Source organism: Plutella xylostella, chromosome 27, assembly GCF_932276165.1.
Source record: "Plutella xylostella chromosome 27, ilPluXylo3.1, whole genome shotgun sequence".
Classification (NCBI taxonomy): Eukaryota; Metazoa; Arthropoda; class Insecta; order Lepidoptera; family Plutellidae; genus Plutella; species Plutella xylostella.
Genome location: NC_064007.1, coordinates 932,225 through 956,124, shown reverse-complemented (window position 1 = coordinate 956,124; position 23,900 = coordinate 932,225). Strand labels below are relative to the sequence as shown.

The window sequence follows — 23,900 nt, the reverse complement described above, 5'->3', positions numbered from 1 at the left end:
CGGCCAAACGAACGCCAACGAACGGGTTTCGTTGACCTTCGTTGCTGCAATCTGCCATGTACTATGTATGATAAATATCCATCGTTGGGCGTTCGTTGCGCGTTCGTTGGGCCGGTCTGTACGCAGCTTTTCGCAAACCTCAAACTAGTTATTTTGTCCCAAGGAGAGAGTTAGCAAACCGTTTTTAACCGACTTCAAAAAAAGGAGGAGGTTCTCAATTCGTCGGGATCTTTTTTTGTATACAAAGAAATTGAATTCTAATCGAATAAGTCTACTTTTCATGCTATGTCTACCTACGTCATTATATTGATACAGTTTTTTTTTAAACAAATCACGTCTAATCTCACAAACAAAAGTAAAATTTCAAAATTAAACCTAATTAACACATTAATAAAGATGATAGGCGTAACATCTAGAACTAACTTAATAATCTACTGGTATAAATTGTGACTACCCTGCAATAATTGTGAGTTCCTACAAAATAATTATATAATGTATAAACTGTATACAGTACCCGTATCACGAAAATGTGAGCTAACGTATAGAATCGAATGCGAGTGCGACAACTGTCAATTTTATAGGTAAAAAGTGTTCGAAAGTGCTGTCAAGTAGCCACTAGTCGCACTCGCATTCGATTCTATATTGTTCGTGATCGCCCTGCAGTTGTCTCTTATTACTTTACAAGCCTCTCCATATTTTGGAGATTTGTAGAGATTTAAGATTAATGTATGTTGTAGCAGCATGTTAAACTTACAAATAATCTCTCTGAAGGAACAACCTTGTTTTGATCAATTTATGTGTTCTATTTTAAGCAGTTTTAAATCAATTAAATTATTAAAATTTGTTCTTTAAAAATCATTAATATTCTCACAACTATGATTTGTTTTGATAAAGTTTACTTAACAACCTTTAAAGTAAAACAATCTCATGAGGAATGGTTCCCTTTTCAGGAATTTGACAGACATAGGTACAAGATTTGCGGGTATTTGATTTGCTATAAAAAAAGGAAACAAAACAATAAAAATCTTAAAGCGAATGTAAACTTTGCGTCCTTACGTACCCACAACTTCAAAACTCCAATACTTCTCTTCTCATTCAATCGATGTAGAACAAACTTCTCAATTCACAGTCAACATTCCTGTATTTAGTTTCAATTTTCTCCGCTAGGCTCCGGCAGCGCTAGTGGGGGGCGAGGGGCGGCAAATGCCTCCTTGTCCAGGGGGCGGTAAGACCAGTTGCCCGCCCCGTCGAATTCTAGCACGTGTTTGTGGTATTTCCTGGAATAGAGACAGTTAAAGCTAATTTAGTCTTGATTTTTAAACAGTCATTCTGAGGAATAAAATTGTTGCCGTCACTGTCTAATAACATTTAGAAGCGACAGCGTCAGGATTAATTTAATTCCTCAGACTTGTATCTTTTATTTTGTAACAATCCTCAATCTACATTGCTTATTTGTCAAATATCTGTGAGATCCAAACAGGTTACGTCAGATTAAGCTCCAATTTCTCCATTGTCGGTTAGGGAAAGGTTGATCAATTATACGTCATCTCCATATTAAATTTTTGACAGATGTGTCAAAAGTCTAAGGTAAGGTTATGCTCTTACACACTATGGAGAAATTGGCACTTAACATATTATAAGCAATGATTGTTAAGGATTGTGTAGAGTCTACCATGGTCTACACATTAGCACAGTACAGTGTACACCATTGCTAATGTGTAGACCATGTTAAAGTAGCAAGGTGTGCCGGGCTTATACCGTCACTATCCTGGTCCGTTGTTGTGTACTCACCACACGCTAGGCCGGTGCGTGATGGACAGCAGGGTGATGCCCTCCCTCACTGCCGCCTCGTACATCACCACCTCCGTCTCCATGGACACGGCGCTGGTGCACTCGTCTAGTAGAGCGTAGACTGGCCTGGAAATAAGATTGAGGTTATAATTTCATTCGATTCATGGATGTTTCTAGAAAGCTGATAATAGGGGTTTTATGGGGTATTTAGATGTAATTTCATTCAATTCATGGATGTTTCTCGAAAGCCGATAATAGGCGTTTTATTAGGTATTTAGCTGTTGCCCGAGAGGAGCTTCGGTTAAAAAGTTTTTCCGTGCGTTATCCGTGGATAAATAAGGAACGATATGAAAATGGAGGCTAATCCATATGTAAGGACAGACATTGTATTGACAGAACTACGAATGTTATACGACAGGGCAATGTAGCTCGAGTTGGTCCACCATTTTCATCTTGTATCTACAGCTTCAGCCAAAAAGTAAAAGTTTTTACCTATTTTATTTATTTTATCATTCCTATTCAAAATGCCGCCATATTTCTTGTTCTCCCACGACACGTATAGAACCTCCTGTTAAACACACTAACCTATGGTAGAACATCCTCGCCATGGCCATCCTCTGCTTCTCCCCCCCACTAAGGGTCGACCTCCAGTCCCTCGTGACTCGCAGCCCGCCGTGCCGCGCCGCGCACGCCGATAAATGTACGCGGTCCAAGATGGCGGAGGCTCGAGCCTCGGCTTCAGTGTCGCCTGGGGCCACTCGGGCCGGGTAGGTCACTTGGTCGATTAGGGAGCCCATTGACATGTAGGGTCTGTGGGGGAAATGGTATGGTTTAGTGTATACCTAGGCATTGTAAGTTATATACAGATAAGGCAAGGTTGTTTAGAGATAGGGAGCTCATTGACATGTAGGGTCTGTGGGGAGGAAGGTGGTTGTTTAGTGTATAGTATAGAGTATATAGACATTGTAATATAATAGCATAGAAAAGACAAGGTTGATTAGGAAGATAGGGAGCCCATTGACATGTAGGGCATGTGGGGAAAAAGGCATTGTGATTAATATAATAGCATAGATAAGGCAAGGTTGATAAGGGAGTCCATTGACATGTAGGGTCTGCGGGGAGGAAGGTGGTTGTGTAGTGTGATGAATAAATTAATGAAATAAATGCTTGGAACGCGAAGTAAACACTATAAATAGGTACATAATACATAAATTTATTTATTTTGGGTTTTTGCGACTTTGTTAAAAAAACATAAACGTTTACGGTGCCCTAGATAGAACACAAAGACAACTGACCTCTGCGGCAGGTAGAACATGATGGGCCGCTGCCTACACGGCGGCGCGCCGGGCGCCTCGTCGGCGCAGGCGGCGCAGGCGCACGGCCGCGGGACCTGCAGGGTTCCCCCGTGCACGGGCCACAGGCCGGAGACTATGCGGAATAGACTGTGGAAAAAACATTAGGTTAGGTTATTAGACGATGCGGAATAAACTGTGGAGACAGAGTCAATGTTAAAGCTTAAGTTATTCATTGTATAAATAGGCCGGAGACTATGCGGAATAGACAGTGGAGAGAGAGAGAGAGGTTAGGTTGTTATTCAGACACATAGCAGTACGTTTTTACTGGATCGGTTTATTGCAATCAATCGATAGAGGAGGTAGTGTTAACAAACCGCGTTTACAAAAAAAACAAACTTCCCAATTCCCGGCAACCTGTAAACCACGCCCTTTGGACAGATTGTTTCAGCACTCCTTTTGATAATATCCAGTCATGGGCCTCTCCAATGGACAAATTATTGACGACGAATGATGGTAATTAATCTAAATACGTCAGTCAATAATCAAATTAGCTAAGACGGGAGCAAGAGTGTCATGGGAAATCCTTTTCAGTCCAATGCTGTAATAAATTAGAGCAGCTTAACGTATTTTTTTAAATGTATGTTTTTTATGTATTCCCATCGATATCTCCGCCATTTATGGACCGATTTTCATAATTCTTTTTTTGCCTAATCCTGCATAAAGTAACCAACAACTTAAGCTCACAAACCTGGACTTCCCGCATCCATTAGGCCCTATGATGAGCAGATGGCTGCCCGGCTCGATGTCGAGCGTGACGCCGCCGGCCACCACGTCGCACGCCGGCGTCACTATCGGCACGTTTCGGAGACGGATGGCCAGGTCGTCGCTGTAGATTATCTTGCCTGGGGAGAGAAAAAGAAGGTAGAATACAATAGAATATTGCTTTATTGAACACCACATAAATCAGACATACAATAATAATTAAAAAAAATTAAAAAACCGACTTCAAAAAACCACTAAAATGTAAGAAATAATTTAAGGTTTACACAAATTCTACTCGTATGTGACAGTACAAATATACCTAAGCAGGAACTGTTCTCTTTTGATGTTGGTGCGGTGACAAAGTAATCTGAAGAAATATGGCACCAACTTCAAAAAAGAACAGTTCCTGCTTAGGTATATTTGTACTGTCACATACGAGTAGAATTTGTGTAAACCTTAAATTATTTCTTACATTTTAGTGGTTTTTTGAAGTCGGTTTTTTAATTTTTTTTAATTATTATTTTATTTTATAGTTTTTAGTTTATTTGCAATATTTTTCAATCAAAAGTAAGGTGCAAATGATACCAAAAAGTCCTACTAATCAATACGAATCATTCAAGCCTAAACACGAAGTAGTTGCTATATACCGTTGAGGAGTTCCCCTGACTGCCTTCCGTTTCCATCATCAGATCAGCTCAAGGTCACCATCATATTTTTTTGTTATAAGAACTATATTTACATTCTTAATTTCATTAGAATCGGTTAATATGTGCCCAAAAATGGAAATTCATACCCTGTTTTTACCCCTTTACCCACCCTTGGGGGTGAGATAAAATTCTGAAAAAAAAATGGGACCACCTGGGAGCTCAACCCAATACAACAAAAAAAGAATTTTCAAAATCGGTCCATAAACGGCGGAGTAATCGGTGAACATACATAAAAAAAAATATAAAAAAAAAAAAAAAAAGATCCCGACGAATTGAGAACCTCCTCCTTTTTTTGAAGTCGGTTAAAAAACATACTTATAGACTAGAACTAATGTACAATAGGCGGCTTTATCGCTGAGAACGATCTCTTATAGCCAACCTTATATATTGCGGAAACAAAGTGACAAGAGACACATTTATCAATCAATAAAAATGGATAGGTAGGTACTCTCGATTCATCTATGAACGACTCAATACAATTCATGACGCAATCATTGAGATGCAACCATACAGCCATGTAGACGACTGCCAACAGCGCTATTGCTCATACTTAGGAACTAACTGGCAGAAAGCTGCCATCTTGATTCAACAAACTTGGCCATATCTTCGTCATTTCTCAACCGATTCCCTCCATTCTTTCACCATTACCCCCAGTTTCCCCCCCATTTTCCCCTCCACTTACCCATAGGTACAGGCTCTCCATTCCTGAAGGTAACACTGAAGGCTGCGCCGGCAGGGGGCGCCACGTGCACGGCGCGCACGCAGCGACCTCTGGCGACCTCGGAGAACACTACCAACATGTCGGACACTCGTTCCGCGTAGCCGGCTAGAGTTACTATCTCCTGTTGGTGGAGATAAGGTGGATGAGAAAGAGTTAAGAAAGGATGGATGACAAATAGTAAATAGTTACCGGTACCCGAGGCATAAATTTGTACGTATCATATCATATCATAAAACTTTTAGGTCCATAAGGAGAATTTCAGAAAAACTAAACTCATCTAATGACCATTTTATAAAAGGTCATCTTCACAAATCCACTGACAAATTTTCCCAAAGGTGGGGTTCGACACCTACTATAGCGAGGATGCGAATAGCCCAAGGGACTAAATAAGGGTTTCATCAAGGCTTTCACTGTTATTTTCATTAAGAATACGGGTAAAAACACTCAAGGGTGTAAGAAAGAGGCCTACTTGAAGTAGAAAATGGCTAGAAGAACATAATGAAGAGAAATATATACGTACCTTGTAGCTGGACATGAGTCTCTCTATAGCATCAGCAGCTGAGTTGAGCAGGTTTCTGGATGTCGTCATGTACTCAGCTCGGTCACTGATGCCTTGCGTTGTGGAGCCTGCAAGTATCATTTATATATTGTTACCTTATGTGTTCTGTTGCTAATATGTACAGTTTCCCAAAATTGATAATGCACATAGAAATCTTCGTCATTGTTCGGCAACGGTCGTATTCCCGAGCGTTAGAAAACTATTATGTATTTAGAGTGGTTAAGTGCATTTTCTTCATGAAATTTTAGTAGAATTATGTAATTGGTGCTAAAAGAGATAATTGATTTATCAGTAACGAAATTTGATTCAATAATTCATAATATTCCATAATATTAAAATTTACTTCGAAAATGTTACAGTAGGTACTTTTCAATTGTCTTACTGAAGCTGATGTAAAGATGGATGAAAGAAGGTTTGAATAACACAAGGTTTATATTATAAGGAGAAATGGATTTCAAACACAGGTTTATATTAAAAAAATTAAATCTCAGTTCAAAAGTATTTACAGCACTGATTATTTCACATTAATAAAAATGTTTACATTAAAATCTCAGTTCAAAAGTATTTACAGCGCTGATCATTCACAATAATATTACAATTACAAACTTGGTCTTTTGAGTGTGGCTTTATTGGCAAAGTGAAGTCTATCAATGTGACGTATATTTTATTCTTAAATGTGCCTCATAATATGGCATCGTCAAAAATAATTAAACTTGAAATTAAATTCACATTTGAAAAAAATAACAAGAACGATGTGTAATTGCAGCTCTTTATAATTCCACAAAAGTAATATTGGTCTTGACCTTGAGACCCTTGACTGATCGGTGGCAGCCACCGACCGCCCAAATTGTTTTCGATTATGTGTCACATGATATTGACTACTATTTCTTTCGAACAAGGATCAAAATGCAAGTGCTCTTACGATTCAATGATTCGGGTGTTTCCGGGAATACGACAGTTTGCGAAGATTTGCATGCGCATTATTAATATGGGAGAACTGTATTTGTGTTGGATATTTTTTAGGCAAGTAAAAGAGGGGTCTATGTCTATATTGAATACTTCAATATAAATGTACATTGAACATTATAATCGTACCACGATAAAGCTGCAATGAACTGACAACTGCTAAAAAAACATACATAAATTATGTTTGAATGTTTTATACGGTTTGCCGTTCACATGGGAAAGTTGACCAGTTTCGTAATAAATTGTGTTATGAAACGAAAAAGTATTATAAGTAAGCATAAGTAAAGGGATCGCGGTAAACGACCCAGCATCAAGTAACCAACAGCCTAACCGTCCAGGTTCGACACCCGGCCTCAACTCACCTGAGCTAGTTCCTGTGAGGATTGGCAGCGCCAGCATCACCATGCCGGTGCCGGACCACACGTACTTCATGAAGAACTGCTCCAGCATCACGTACCTACGAGGAAACAAAATAAGTATTAATTGGTGGCGCCATATATTGGTGAATAGATTAAGTCAAGTAAAAGTTCCTGGGGTGTCACTTTATATGACGGAAAACTAAGTTTCGGAGCGCGGCCGCGCGAACCACGACTCCATCTTGTTGTATTAAACGTGCCGATTGCATGACAGTTCTCGTTCGTTCGCTTTTCGTCAGTATAGATAGAGTACCTGGAGGACTCCAGGTACCGAAAACTTCCCGAGAATTCGTGATAAGATTGAAGACATGTAATCGTCGGGCAGTGGCATACCAGCTGAACCTGCCAGCTTGATCGGAGGATCCCTCCTCTTCAAATGAGAAGAATTCTCAGTCAAGTGCAAACTTCTCGAAAACGCTCAAACATACCATAGTTTCTTGTTGAAGACAGAAGTCATCTGGCCGCACAGTTCTGAATACGCGTCTTGTAGCTGGCCTAGTTCAACCTGCAGACAAAAATATACAATGTTAATCTTATGGTGAAGTTATCGTTATCAAAGTGAATGCGAAACCTCGACTAATGTTGCATAGGTCAAGAACAATACTCTTAAAATCTTCATTTCAGTTTTTATACTCGCAGCTACAGATAAATAGGTGCGCTTTGTCCAACTCACGAGATTAGTTAAATATTTTCTGCCTCACTTCGCTTGGCTTCATGTTGTGGAAAATGCCAGTTGATTTTGAATTGCCTTGCTTCGCTCGGCACTCTAAGCTTTAGGGAATGCATGGTTGAGGTGTATGGCCTCGCTTCGCTCGGCTCTCTAAATCGAAAATGCGATTCGATTTGGCATAAGTATATGTTCGTTACAGTATATAAGTATTTATGTTCCTGTGGGACCTTTAGCTTGACTGTGAGTGTACCTTGTGCCCCCCGTAGAAGGCCACCTCCTCGGCGTGCGCTATGAGCCTGGCGTGCACGTGGCGCAGGTTGGCCCGCATGCGCGCCTCCTCGCCCGCTAGGGCTCCGAATGAGGGGCTGAGGACGCGGAGTAACTGGCCGGTTAGGCAGATGACGACGGTTGCTATGCTTGGGCCTGGGAAAGAAGGGGTACATTTTAGTACATAACATATGTTTGTTGGACCTGGAAGGGGGAATAGATGTTAAGATGTTAGTATCTACATAAGTTAGTGTGTGTAAGTCGGAGTTTTGGCAAGCTATTTATCTCCGAATGAGGGGCTGAGCGCGCGGAGGAGTTGGCCGGTTAGGCAGATCACTACTGTGGCTATGCTTGGACCTGTGAAAGAAGGGGGTACATTTCAGTACATATGTGATTGTGTGTGCGAGGTGGAGTTTTGGCAAGGTTTGTTGCCGAATGACGGGCTCTTTCAGTGTAAATGAGGGGCTGAGTGCCCGCAGTAGTTGGCCGGTTAGGCAGATTACTACTCTGGCTATGCTTGGACCTGGAAGGGGGGAGTAGATATAAATATCTGTATATGTGGCAAGAATATTTTACTGTGGACAGCGGTCAGATTACTACTGAGGCTATGCTTGGACCTGGGAAAGGGGGAAGTAAATGTTAGTACATATATGTTTGTTGGACCTGGAAGGGGGAATAGATGTTAGTATCTACATAAGTTAGTGTGTGTAAGGTGGAGTTTTGGCAAGCTATTTATTGCCGAATGAGGGGCTGAGAGCGCGGAGGAGTTGGCCTGTTAGGCAGATGACTACTGTGGCTATGCTTGGACCTGGGAAAGAGATGAAATGGGGAGGAAATGTTAGTACATATATTTGTCTCAGGTGGAATTATCAGGGATACGATACTTTATAGCTGAGAGGTTGGTTCATTCATATATTCATTTCTGATGCCATTCTTCAGGGAAACCCTAAGCTGTTTACAGCCCGCTGAGACTAATCTGCAGCAATGCACCTCTGCCTACCCCGCAAGGGGGTACATTAGTACAAGGCGTGAGTGCGTGTGCGTGTGTGTTAATCTACTTAAAATCAGTATCAATACGTCATCAGCAGCAGCACTAACAGACTTAGGGAACGAATATGAATCGATGCTTCCCATACGCCACCCAAAGGCGCATACGCCTTGCATCCTCACCGTAGCACCCACTCACCCATGAGTTTGTTTTCCTTCATCTTGTATTACCTCATTTCTGATGCAATCCTCCAGAGAAACCGCTAGCATAGCTTTTTCTATAGCCCGTGGAGCGTTTTTATATCACTGTAGGATCCACTCACCCATGAGTATGTTCCCCTTCATCTTGTTGGAGTAGGCGTCTTTTTACTTTACGAATTTTCTCATTTCTGATGCAATCCTCCAGAGAAACCGCTAACATAGCTTTGTCTATAGCCCGTTGAGCGTTTTTATATCGGCGGTCTAGCTAGTGTGATGCTTCCCATATGCCACCCAAAACAGGCGCATACTTGGCATACGCCTTGCATCCCCCTCACTGTAGGATCCACTCACCCATGAGTATGTTCCCCTTCATCTTGTTGGAGTAGGTGGCCAGCGTGAGCACGATTAGCAGCAGGTCGAAGCACGGCTTGGTGAGCGACGAGTACAGGTGCGCCACGGATGTAGTGAACACTGAGACGTCTTCTGTGAGTCTGTGGGGTGGGAAATGGATGGATGTTAGAGGGAACTGTTAAATGATAGACGGACTATCCAAGGAGTTTTAAAGAATGGCGTTTTCGAAACATGATGATCGACTAGAAGGGCTAGCATGGGTGCGTTTAAGACGTGACAAAAGTTTTGTTAGTTCACTCACATCGCGCAGCCTAAAGAGCGAAGGATTCGTTTTGAAATTGGCGAGTTTTTAACGTCAGCAATATGATTACAAAAACACAAGTAACGGTAGGTATATGTAATTATGTAGTAATAACATTGTAACTACTTACTTAGTCTGTAAAAGAAATATTTTCACTGTTCAGCATATATTTTATGGTACGTATAGTAGAGCTATAAACACTATATGAAGGGATCTAATTCTCAGTTCTGTTATTATAAAAAATCAGGTAAAATGGATATAAATTCAATATATTTCTCACCTGTGGTCCGCGTTTTCTATCCTGGCGTCGAGGTTGGACACCCTGTAGTACGTCTGGTTCTTGAAATATAGCTCGTAAGCGTGGTTCACTAGCCGAGTCCTGTAATATTATTACATATTGTTAGCAAATAACTCCACTTTTCTGTACTTAGCTCCACTTATCGGTCTCAAATTATGTAGAATCATATCACAGCAATTTTATTTACTTCTGCTATTTGAATTTGTAATAGTTATGTACATTCATATAACTTCACATAGCGTGAGCGATACTTTAACTCATTTCTAAAGAGTATAGGTAAGCGCATAAGCACTCCCAAAGTTAATTTTTCCCGAGCTTCAGGGCACTACGCTACCCACGACTCTATCCCGATTGCATGACAGCTCTCGTTCGTTTCTCGATGTCTAAAATGACTCCTCTGGTGTTGACGATGACACAATTATTGTCTGACCAGAGGGCCTATCACAGGCTTACGTGGAAATTCGATACTACACAAACATATGGAAAAAGAACAGCGCCAACGTAGTTACTTTTGGAACTAACAAATTTGCCTTACATTTTGACAGTGACAGATGACGATACGCAACGTAAACGGAGGTACGAAAATATTGTAATCGCCGACCTGAGAACACCTTAGTGCTAATATATGATAGAGGCACAGCTGTTACAACTATAACTATTGCCTTACCTGAAGGCGAGTGCCAGCTTGCTCTCCAAGTAGCGGATCATGGAGTTGATGAAGGTGGCGGGCACGGCGATGCCGAACCACTGCAGGAGTAGGGAGGCGAAGCTGCGCATGTCCTTCTGGACTATGTGCTTCACTGAAGATAAGAAAAAGAGAAAATATATTTAGTTTTAATGTAAACAGAAACAACACGAAAAATTGTGGAAAAGAAAAAAGTAATAGTATTCGAAAATGAACGATCGCATCGCTTCCCGGTGATGAAACGGGTTATAACGGCTGTGCTTGATGATAACAGAGGTTAGGTCAATATACAGGATTTTGGAGAAGTTGTATAGTTAGCCGAAAGAATGTGACTGCGGGGGTGATTCTGAACAACTTTTGTTTTGGTAACTCATGTTCTGCCTATATACAATTTTTCAAAACCCTGTATAAAATAAAACATACAAATCGGTTTTTAATATAGAAAAAAATAAAAAACAGACGAATTGAGAACTTATCTAACATTCAGTATATTTAATGTATTTATGTATTACTTTTTATTTGTAAGGTGTCCATGAAGATGTATTTAACTTGTATAAGTAGGTGCTTTCTTGAAAAACTAAATAATATTAAACTAACAAGGAATATGGAATATTTTTACAACTCTACCCTTTTCCTAAATCCTACCCCGGAAGGAAGTACAACATATAAATATCTCCTAGCTTTGCACCTACACTTAAACATACATTAAACTCGTCTCAATCACATCGCTTCCCGTATTACTAGTAGTACTAGATTTGAATCCATATTGGTCTAACGGGTTTCAGTCCACCCCGCCTTATCTAAATCTAGTATTTCGCCAAACACTATCGCTTCCTCAAACAGATAGGAAACATGTAAATGCCAAGATAACAAAGAGATATTAAAACCACCCACATGTTCAACATTATTTAATACATGGGTAGACTAGATAGGTATATATTTTTATATTATATATATTTAGCGTTATGTAAACGATTATTTATACAGCGAGCCGTGTTGATAATGAGTCAAATGCATAATTTTGTTTTTAGTCTGAATGTTAACCAGACACAATAGTTTTTTAATTGTTTCGTTTATTCACATGTCCTCTAGTGTATTTATATATCTTGTATTTAGATGTTCACTGTAATCCCCATTGGGGCATTCAGAGGTGAGGAGTAGGTCATTGTCACTAATGCAGATGTGTTAATGCAGATGTATACTGTATTTATTTTTAATGTATCTAATACACATAAGGTTTTAAGTTTAAGTTACACTTCGTCTAGAAATAATATAATATGTGATTACTTTTACACGGCTTTTACACGGCCATCCAACCCAAAACTAGTTTGACCTAGGTAGAGCCTGTAATATGGGTATCGGACATCTGATATATCTACACAGATACATAGATAGATACATATTAACACCCAAGACCCTAGTATTAATATCTGCCTTTAAACAAATGGAACCGAACCCGGGACCTTCGGCATAGCAGTCACTAACCACTACACCATTCGGTTGGTCGTCTAAATAACCATTATGTATCTCGTGATTCAGTTGCAACTGAGCGCGACCACAACAAGGCAATTTAAAACTACTTATGTCATCCACCAGCCATGAAAATGCTAGTCTTAGAACTTAGGTTATATGACTTATGCGACCTAAAAACACGCAACCTACCTATGCCATTGAAAAATCTACCTTACGTTTAAAACCGCTAATGCTGTGGGATGTTATAAGGTTGATAATCCTAAAGATGTTGCTCCAAATTTTGCTACGGTTATTATACAAAACCGCGATATAATGTTCAAGGAAAAATGGTTTCCAAATGCAAATTATCCGCTTATGAAATAAGACTATTTCTTGGTTTCTATCCATGACCTTTAGGTTGAGGCTAATATAGGCTAACTGTTGGCTTATCCTTATCAGACATCTATGTAAATACCACATATCCTTACAGTGCTGTTCTATGCTGGTGAACTACAAATCCTTGTTGAATTCAGAATAAGGTATACTTTTACTTAATTCTACACAATGTGTCGGGAAATTTCAAGTAAATTTCAAAGTTTCTGGCAGTTTCTATCAAGCAAAGTAAAGTTACCGTTTCAAAACATTCATATTTTGCAAGGACAGTTATTATTATTGAGTACTCTAAGTTTTGCAGACCTACAACTGATGACCTACTTTGTATGAAGTTTTCCACAACTGTGGAGTTACGTAAGTACTTTGTTCATTTTTGAAAGTGAGTCATATTTCAGCGGAATGTCGCGAAAGACGTAAGTTATCTGATTCCGCAACATCTAGATTAGTTAAAAACATAAAGGCATACCTTTATACATAGAAGGCATACAAGAAGCCATTTATTTTAATCATAAAATAAAATATTATAGTGTATTAATATATTACGTTGGTACAGTAGGTCTTGATTGAGGGTCACTAGCTATACAGGGTGTTACAATAAGGGTATACTAAACCGAAACCTAATACTTTTGCAGCACGTGTACCTATATCTCGGCCCGAAAATAAAATCAGATTTTAGGCTTAGTGCAACATCCCGTATACTACTACTATTCTTTATTTAATTATAATCAAAACCATGACAAGATTGATGCTACTTAATTCACAGTTCCATAAAAATAAGATAATGATTAAATTATTAGATAATACAAATCATAACATAATGCTGGTAGTTAATCTTTTATAGTGATGATGGTACATAGGATATAAAAACATATATTATAATCATAAAATACATGTAATCAAAGTTATATTTATACGTGAGATAATTAGATAATTGCAATACAATACATAGAGTTTTTTTTTTATTAGAACGAGCAAAGCTGATTTCTATTTATAGTAATTTATACAGACTTAAAAAACGGAGGTTCTCAATCTCGTCTGTATGATTTTTTATTTTTATTTTAACGATTATGTTTTTGCGGTCCATCTACAGCGAAGTTAACGAACTATGTATGTACTATAAACGTTCAACGTAGTCGACCCAGCGCAAAGTTAGACACCACTTTGGTTCTTTCATACTTAATTAAAATTATATCATATATTTTTTAAATAAAATAACTACTCCCAACGCCATCTAGCGCCCACTGCGCGAACTACCAACAACCAAACCTCACTCACCTATAGAGCCCTCTAGCGACGCCACGTAGATACTCAGGAAGGTCCTCGTGAACAGACACATGGTGTGGCAGAACAAGATGGCGGCCTCGTGGCTGCGGACTCCCGGCACCATGATCTTGGCCAGGGATATGATCTGTTTGACAAACTCCATGTTGAGCCCCGGGGTATGGGGGGCTTCTGGCAGAGGCGTGTCGTCTGCATCTTCCTGTGGATGGTTGGGATGGGTTTGTTAGTTTAGCGCCATCTGTTGTCGATTTTTGTAGTTAATTGTGTATGGCGCAGCCAAGCTGTCAAATACCTATTACATGTTTGCCTTTAGAGATATTGGTAACTAAGTGCACATGCCTATAATTTGTGTACCCTTTTCTTCAAAGGCCAAGCAGTTCAAACTAAGTGATACATTAACCAGCTGGCTCTAAAACTGTTCATTTCGGTGGTGACCCAAACAAAGTGCAATATTTTTCCCATTCCCTTAGCACCTATTCTGTTGCTGTAGTCTTCTCATTATAAAAATGACGATTAGGACAATACCACCGATTAAGGCCGAAGTAATAATTTTGTAATTTTATTCCAGGTTTCAGAGTGACAATGCTAACCTAACACGGGTCAGGTTTCTTGCTATTCCCAGGCCATCTTCTTCTTCTTTGGGTACCATCTCCTATCGGAGGTCGGCAATCATCTGGCTTATTCTTTCCTTTGAGACTATACTATACAAGTATACACCATAATCAAGACACGTGCGTATACTCACAATATTCTGCTTGTTGTCAGTATCCGCCTCGCCCCGGCAGAGGGCGCACTGTGCCGCCCCGCACCGCTCCCCGCACCCCGCCCCGCACTCGCCCCCCTTCCCCCCTCCCTCTACACAGTGCAGCTTGCCATTCTTTGCCACCTGCAACCGAGTACCGACTATAGTGCGCTGTGAAATGGAATTGTGAAGCTTTAGGGTGCCCTCACACGACCAATAGGTGACCGACTTTTTGTAGGAGGAAAATAGAACGTGATTATTGTAATACAACAAGTCGATAAGAAAAAGTGTCGATCCGATTATCTGCTCTACAAAAAGTCGGTCGTGTGCGGGCACCCTCAACCTAGGTGCAATGTTGGGACAGAGAAACCAGCAGGGTTACTACCACCGAATATTAGAAATTGACAATCGTTAAAGCAGCAGTGCTTATATCTGTTAAGTCTGACGTAACTGTATGGATCTGACACATGTCATGTTTAACAGATGAGCGATGCTGCATTAAGAATTGTTGATAGTGTCGCGTCGGTGGTAGTACGGTAACTGAACCAATTCAGAGTCTGGCAAAGGGGTCAAGTTTCTTTGCCCCGGACTGTACGTCATGCAAACGACTAAGTGCTCTGTACTTCTAGAGTAAGTGTTTTGATATTAAAACGAAACAGAGTGCCTCTAATGGTCACATAGTGATGAAAAAAATGACGGAATATTCTGAGAACAGGCACGTCGCGTGTTTTGAAACTATACAAGGCCAGAACGCACCCATAGTGTACTAGCACTGTATAGTTTCAAGTGAAAAGAATAAATATTTTACTTGAAAATATACACGATTTGTGCGTACTAATCGCGTATACTTTCAAGTTGGGATTTACTGAATCGTTCTTGAAAATATACATTGCTATTACGCACATTGCTTGATTGGCTTACTTGTGGCATTTAATTTATACCTACATGCTGATTCTGATTTACTTAACTATTTTCGTAAATGTACATGACTAAAATTTACTTGTTCATCCTGTCATACCTATAGAATGTTTTAATAAATAAAGATGGACAAATCTCTAATTTGATTCATAATAAATTGATATTTATAGCAATCATACTTGCAAGTGGGAATACTAATATCTTATTATTTATATGAATTAAGAGTAATACCTACTACCTACTACTACCTACCTACTCACGAGAAATGAAAAAGGTCCAGTGATGATAGCTCCTGAACGGAAAAGACTAGCTTAATGACGCCGTCGACAATATTAAAGTACATTTAGTAGCGCATAAAAATATTATTATATTTAACTAAAAACCTAAATTTTTATCAAATTTTAATTTATTTTTTTTTATTTCACTTATTGATTGCTCGTGAGTGTATTTATTACCCTATAGACCTATTAGAGACATATTTTTCATAAAGTTTTGGGGAGCCTACCCTATCCATCTATGGGTACTAAATTTAAAAACCTACTACCTGGTAACTATTCACGTATAGTTTCAAGTGCTCGCATTGCCGCTTGGCACTTGAAAATATACACGATTAGTACGCAGTGGTAACTGCTGCAGTATATTTTCAAGCCATAATTTTGGCCCAACTTACTTGAAAATATACGCGATTAGTGCGTAATGGCCTTGTATACTTTCAAGTAAATCATGGCACCATTTTAATTTGAAACTATACGTGAGCAGTCCCACCCTCTGCGTTCTGGCCTTGTATAGTTTCAAAACACGCAGGCATGTCTGCTAGCGTGAATTAAGTAAGGTAGAGCCTTATTTGAATCCTACCCAAATAATCCTACACAAGTAAACACGTGGAATACACGTGAAGTGTGTAGACTACACTCTTAACTGCGTAAATAATACAACGGATATTGACCTTTATTGGACCAAATTATCTACAATTCTACGTATCAATCGTTGGTCAGTGGCCACACACAGTTATTTACTCTACCTCGTTATAATGTCTACCATGAGTTCATAATAGTTTTTATTAAATTACCAGGCAATCGATACAATAAAATATCAGATCGAAAGATAAGTTCATTGTAATGATGCCAGTACAATTAAATTAGTCTAAGTACCTCTAGAGAGGCAACCAAAAGATCAAGTAAAAAACTAGAGAAGCAATTTACTAACGAAATCAATGTCAGCTGTCAAAATTGTGCTGAGTCATGCCAGACGAACTGTCAGACTGAGCTTTTTTATGAGTGGAAAAAAAATAGGAGCCGGATTTCAGGTACTAATTATTGTTACTATTGATTGATTGATAGTAATTATAATATCAGTGTTTAAGATGTGGACGGTGATAAATTGATAACGTCTAGAAAGTTGTGTGGAGTTATAGTAGACTACTCGATTTCTGTGCTAAATTAAAGGAGGTCTGTCTAGCTACAAAATATTGCCTAGATTATAAACCTAACACTTGCCAGATAAAGACAAAACATAGTAAAACAATCACATTCCTTTTCAAAAGTTACAACAAAGGATCTTAAAATAAATCAACATTGAATCATGAATCCGTGATTCATACAGTATGTACTTGCAGTGCCGAAGTAAAATCTGCTAAGTAAATAGTTTTTTATTTTAACCGTTACTCAAACGGTTTTTTTATAAAATTGTGATTACTTCGCAAATATTGGCAATGTGCAAATATTTTGTGAATAGATGGCGCTTATTATTTATGTGCATTGTCTGTGTCAACAAAACATGAATGCAAAATAATTATTACTTATATTAAATTAGAGCTATACTAATGTAAATAGGTCACGTTAGATATAACATTATTTTTTTTAGCAAATGACAGCTATCTTGCTTCAAAATGGTTTTTGATATAAATATGTGTAAGATATATATGGACATAATTTTTAATAGTATGAATCAATCTTAAATAGCAGCTTCTTGTAACGTCAGTGGTACCAAGTGCGTAGTTCGGAATTTTGTAGAACTCAGGCCAGGGTACAATCTTTACATTAGGTACCATTTATAAAAGTGTGCTTTAAAATACTACGTGCATAAATTAAAAAGTACAAAAATGTGTGGCCATGCAAAATACAGGTTCTTAATTTTTATTGCTGTTCATACTACTAGCAGTCATGCTATTTTTATATAAGAACTTACAAAGACTAGGATGTAGAATAATTCTAACAAAACGAAGGTTTTTATAATACGAAAATATAATAAGAAATGTTTACTTTGACAAGCCATATAAAGTGTAAAGCTGTTTCGATATATATTTTCGTAATCGACCTTAGACACTTATTTTTCCGTGATACATTTCATCTCGCATATGTAAATTTAAGCACGACATGCTATTAACATAAACGTGTTGAATCTCATTTAAATTCTAGACTTAAAAGTCAACTAGACATCTATTCGGACATCTTCCGTATGGACGGGTGCCATTGGATTTATAAATACTTTTTTCCTATCCAAGGAAATTATATCGTGCTCTTCATACTCATTAATGAATTTTCACAGATAAAAGTTGAGTTTATTAGTCAGCAATAATAATCATACATAAAAATACAATAATAAAAAGAAGTCTAAACCGGACCTATCAATATACCAAAATTTATATAAAACTACACTACATCAAGACGACTAAATCTACAAAAATAATAATAATATGCGGCAATTACCTTATAGTTATTGTTGTTCTGACAGGGCGGAGGTTGTTTCTTCTCCCGTGTCCCGTAGAGGGCGCAGGCGGCCAGCGCCACCCCGACCCCCACCCCCAGTGCCACCGTGGGCTGCACCCGCGACGCCTGCTCCCTGATCTTTGACAGTATTGCTGGCATTTTCTTTTATTTATTTTTTTATTAAAAAATAAAATATGAAAATTTATGAGTTACGTCCTTTTTATGCGTATACCACGATTGAGGGGTGATTAATCTCGATTTTTCACATATACTGCAGATATAATTTCACCTTTTGGCTGGTTTAGTTAAAAATGTAAAGAGATCACTTTAAATTCTTATTTGTATAAAAATCACAGATATTTTACTGGTTGTTTGCTTTTACACTCTGGAAGTGTTTTGTAAAAATATTTAAATTATAAAAATTTGATCGACATTGCGTTGGTTAAGTTGGCACTACGTGTTCGCTCGTCCATGTTTCTGTAACAAAGAAAAAAACATATTAAAACACCATAAGTATATAATATTATTTAGTACACTTAAAACGTGTTATAAATATGTGGGGACATCTCACACACGGCCATCCGACCCCAAGTTAGGCAGAACCTGATACGTGTTAATTGTTTATACCAAGAATAAAACAGTAATCGAAAAATATTATAATTCATAAAAATTTAGTGTTTTTAACACACTAATAAACATTATAGCAGATGCAAAGAGTTAAAAATAGCTTTCAACATCATTCAATCAAGCGAAAAATATTAAGTAATTTCATAACAAAGTACCTATTTTGAGCTGAGATGTACTTGTTCGTAGTTAAAATAAATTACGTATACTTAGGTAATAAACTACTAAAGTAAATAAACACTCTAACTGAGTACAATTATGTATAATATAAATATATTCCCTGCCATTACAATACTGACCTTTGCTTGCTCACCTGTGAACCGCTAACAATTAGTTAGCAATGATCGTTTAAAGTGCAACGATCGGGCAATCGGTCACGTTTTACGGCTTTTCTGAGATAGGCATTATTATGTAGAAGTGTGTATTTGCACAAGGTATTAAACTTCAGTTAGGTAATAACACCTAAGACCTCGCGATTTTTAACGGTTGTTTTACTGACTATATTGTATAATTGAATTGTAAATAATTGTTCAATTTTGTGACTATTTATAGCAGATTCAATTCGTTTTACGAAACATAAAAGTATAAAGTAAAGACCTTGATTAAAAACCAAGCCATATATTACTTTGATATAAAGTCAGTAAGGAAGGAAAACTCATTCTTTATTCATCCATCTCCTTTTCGCATGAAGGACTCGATTAATTTCCTGGAAGACTGTCATCATCATTAACTTCAAATTGTGTTGAAAAGACTTTGTACAATGTTTGATAGATTGTTATAAATTGCTGCTTGAGATGGCATATAAGTAAAATACGTAATGATTGTTAACTGGCTTCAACTTTATTTTATATTTCTGTTTAAGGTTAGACACCTTATATCGTCGAAATTCTATCACTGGTATAAAAACGACGAGATAACATAATTTATCTCATTTCAAATACCCTTTCCTTTAAATGCACCAATAAATCGAATAATTCGTACAACAAAAATGTAAACAAAGAGCATGGGTCCCAGGCGTGACCCCTGCGGGCAGCCGTCACGTGCGCGCGCACCTTGACCCTCCCAATGACTCAGTCGCACGCGTCCTGCGCCCGCGCCGCCTCCGCACCACAACCTCAACATTGACAATCAGCCAAACGTGATTAAAGGAATATTTACTCATACTGTAATGAAAAAAAAACACAAAGATCCTATCGAAAGCCTTTGTTGCTTGAGCAAATTGTTTGTGATCGCGTATTGCGGGTTTATGTGTGTGTAGGTAATGTTTAATAATTATCTTGTAATTCCACTGCGGTTCAAAACTTGGGTCAAGTGTAATTTGAGGATTATACTAAGATACAATGTATTATTATAATGAAGCACCTTCTATGTGCTCACGTTATTATAATGTTGATTTCAAAGATGCATATTTCATTTAAAACACTAGATGATATGTGATAATTGAAACATTAATTAGATCAGTTCATTTACTCACGGTGCTTTCTGCTTTACTATGGACAATAATTAATTGGTGAATTAGTTTCTATCCACATTATTAACGAATCAAGTGTTTGTTTAAACAAATAAAATGGTAATTTATTGTAATAGCTCTAATTGAGGTTTTGACCCTAATAGGTGAGTGAGTTGTTACTAAAAATAGGTTAAACCAAATTTTACGAAAAAAATATTAAATTGAATTAAATAATAGCATTAACACTTACAATAACGATAAGAGAAATAGTAAAAAAATACTTGCTAGTCAGTCATGAAAGAAATAATAATAGTATAAGTATTAAATAATATGCACTGTAAGCCGACAACTAAATGGTTACTATTATAATGCATCACGAATCCACACTATGTGGCCTTGATCACGTACACTCTTGGAAACCACCAATTTGATAAAGCAGATGAAGAAGATCTTATCAACATCGTCATAGACGCTATTTTGGCCCATCACGACAGCATGAGTTAGCACACCATACACGTTGAAGACATACAAGGATACGGTTATGATAAGAATCTTAAGCGAAAAGAATCAGTCGCCAATATTGGTGTGTGAGGCATCTTGGGAAAAATATCCTAGTTATGTTATATTACTGTTAGAAATATGAATAAATAATTATGTTTAATAGGTGGAATATCAAGTTCTAATGTAAAAAGGAAGATTTATAGTCAAAAGTTTGTAAATTTATGTCTTTGTCCTCATATTGATGCATAAAACATGATAAATATTATTTATTTCCAACATGTTGTTTGTACCTAAGTAGATTTTATTCTCAAAATTATTTGAACCATTTTAAACATAAATATCATATTCTTCTTATTTCTTTACAATACAGAAATAACAAATAAACTATACAAAAACTAGACACAACTGAACAAAAATTAATAGCAAAAAATATAATTATGAATATCAATGAAGCTATAGATCCTTCTATTAAATCAAATCCTGTTGACAAACCGGTCGGTCCAGTAACTGGAAAGATCTAGAAAACTAGTGTTTAAATATCCGCGACCCTAGGTCATGTCTCCGGCTTAATAATACTAATAATAGCTGCATCGACACGTGAACTGCTCAGAATGATTACAATGGCGGATAATGGTGGTTCATGCTTAGAAGAGCATGTTAGCGGAAAGCGATTAACTGATGTGAACGTTTGCATGTTTAATGATATTGATTGATTCGATGCCTGAAGTGCCGTGTGAATGAATGCAGGTGGCATAATCAAATATGTAGATAAATAATCAATGTATGAAATGTAAAAAGCCACCCTTAATAGGACAATAAGGATTTTGGACACTACTGGCTACTTTAATTTGGCACCGAGTCAAATCTGTAAAAACACAGTAGTTTAGCCTTAGTACGTACTATTGCCTTAACTATTTTTTCGTTAGTTGCTAATAACTGTCTTGTGGTATCACTACCACCGAACATTAGCACTGCATTGCTTATTTGTCAAACATCTGTCAGATCCATACAAAGTACTTCACATTTGACAGATGAGCAATGCTGCCTATTGCTGAGACCCGCTAAGGTGGTGGTAAACATGAACCCCGCTAGTAGTATTTGCACTATAATACCTATATCTAGTAAGTAAAGTATAAATGAGGTGTCCCAACCGAGCGTCGAATGCCGGCCACCTTGACCGGCGCTGCGACTCCTGTCACTCGGGACGCGGAGAACATTCATCAGCTTTATACTGAGATCCAATACACCAGTAGGGTTACTACGACCGAACATTAGCAATTAACAATCCTTAAGCAGTCCAATCTCACGTAACTTGTATGAATCTGACAGATGTTTGACAGGCGAGCGACGCTGCTTATGGATTGCTAATTGCTAATGTGTTGGTGGTGGCACGGTAGCAGTAACTGTGTATCCTAACTAATATTATAAATGCGAAAGTAACTGTGTCTGTCTGTCTGTATGTCCGTCTGTCTGTCTGTCTGTTACTCTTTCACGCCAAAACTACTGAACGGATTTGAATGAAATTTGGTATACAGAAAAGTGGGTGCAGCAATGCACCTCTGCCTACCCCGCAAGGGTAGTACATTAGTACAAGGCGTGAGTGCGTGTAAAAATAGTCTAGACCCTGAGAAAGAACATAGGCTACTTTTTATCCCCGAATTCCCACGGGAAAACTTTTTAAGGCGAAGCGAAGCTCGCGAGAACAGCTAGTATAAGTATGAACTTAAAACCTGTGTAAAGACAATTCAGTCAATCGCAGCATTCACTGCATTGTGATGCCTATAAGTTCTTATTGGCTAACGTTCTCAAATATGTAACTGGCAGTAAGATTGGCAGTCATAATTACAATTAATTACAACATTAGAATCAAAAATCTTTCAAAATGACAGTGGACAGAGCACACCTTGCAAAGGTAGTGCAAAACGCCGCGACGCTTATAAAAAGCGATCATGAATCATACGATCATCTGTACAACAAGTAATATTAACACAATCGTTGGTCATGTGACTAGTTATGTAACATAAACGTGCTCAGAACGAGAAGAACAGGATAAGCATTTAATATAAAGGAGAATGGACATTTCTCTATGGCGCCATGACCCGCCAGAGCAGCCATTGATGAAACATAATATACTGAGTCGTGAGCACAAGTTTCGAACCTCCGTTAACGTTGCGTATCGTCAACTGTCACTGTCAAAATATAGGGCAAAGTTAGTGCCAAAAGTGACATTTGTTTTTTTCCATATGTTAGGTGGAAATTCACCAAACGCTAAACGTATAATTTAGTAGCCTATCATACGTCTGTCAGTTAGTACAAAATGTATTTAAAATTTGATTTAAATACGTTTAGCGTTTGGTAAAAGTGACCCTTCGTGTAGATTCGAAAATAGTATCGAAACCTATGCTCGCTGCACTGATGTGCAGCCCATGACTACGGTATATCCTGGTGTAAATTTTATTATTATGAGGCATGGGAGAACGAAGATATAGGTGCTGAAAGATCAAGTCTTTGTACTGACTAGATGTTTCTCTCATACTAAGTTTTTTTTTTAAACGTGGTTTAGATTTTTTTAAATATTTTTCCCTCATTTAGAACATTTGTATAACTGAATATATGTAAATAGGTTTGGTTAGTGGTTGCAAAGCGGGTCAGAATTGGCCATTCTCCTTTGCAAGATCAAATGCAAAAAGTCGCTAACATTATCGACGGCACACGGAGCCAAAAAGCGCAAAATCTAAAACGCAAAAACGATTTATAGTTAAGTAGGTATTTTTTATCACATAATCTACATAAGTTGGATGATGATAATGACCCGTGTATGATTTCCGGGTCGAACTAGTTGTCAGCGGTTTTT

The 23,900-nt window shown here is 38.0% G+C and overlaps 1 protein-coding gene across 3 annotated transcripts in view; it reads right to left on the bottom strand.

Annotated features, from left to right (window-relative positions):
- Nucleotides 1-831: 831 nt before the first annotated feature.
- The window catches only part of LOC105388660 (ATP-binding cassette sub-family D member), a 62,751-nt gene continuing 39,682 nt past the window's right edge, over nt 832-23,900 (bottom strand). For 2 of the 3 annotated variants that reach the window (XM_048630924.1, XM_048630923.1), the window contains exons 2-18: nt 18,472-18,948; nt 14,849-14,989; nt 14,098-14,302; nt 10,960-11,092; nt 10,275-10,373; nt 9,694-9,833; nt 8,470-8,511; nt 8,138-8,268; nt 7,646-7,722; nt 7,164-7,258; nt 5,797-5,903; nt 5,238-5,397; nt 3,835-3,988; nt 3,087-3,233; nt 2,377-2,601; nt 1,792-1,917; nt 832-1,277 (exon numbers count right to left, since the gene is read on the bottom strand). In XM_048630924.1, the coding sequence (XP_048486881.1) occupies nt 1,151-1,277; nt 1,792-1,917; nt 2,377-2,601; nt 3,087-3,233; nt 3,835-3,988; nt 5,238-5,397; nt 5,797-5,903; nt 7,164-7,258; nt 7,646-7,722; nt 8,138-8,268; nt 8,470-8,511; nt 9,694-9,833; nt 10,275-10,373; nt 10,960-11,092; nt 14,098-14,302; nt 14,849-14,989; nt 18,472-18,630 (2,268 nt within the window). In that variant the 5' untranslated portion in view covers nt 18,631-18,948 and the 3' untranslated portion in view covers nt 832-1,150. Of the gene's footprint in view, nt 1,278-1,791; nt 1,918-2,376; nt 2,602-3,086; nt 3,234-3,834; nt 3,989-5,237; nt 5,398-5,796; nt 5,904-7,163; nt 7,259-7,645; nt 7,723-8,137; nt 8,311-8,469; nt 8,512-9,693; nt 9,834-10,274; nt 10,374-10,959; nt 11,093-14,097; nt 14,303-14,848; nt 14,990-18,471; nt 18,949-23,900 lie in introns of all 3 variants that reach the window. The other variant, XM_048630922.1, reaches the window with a different exon arrangement.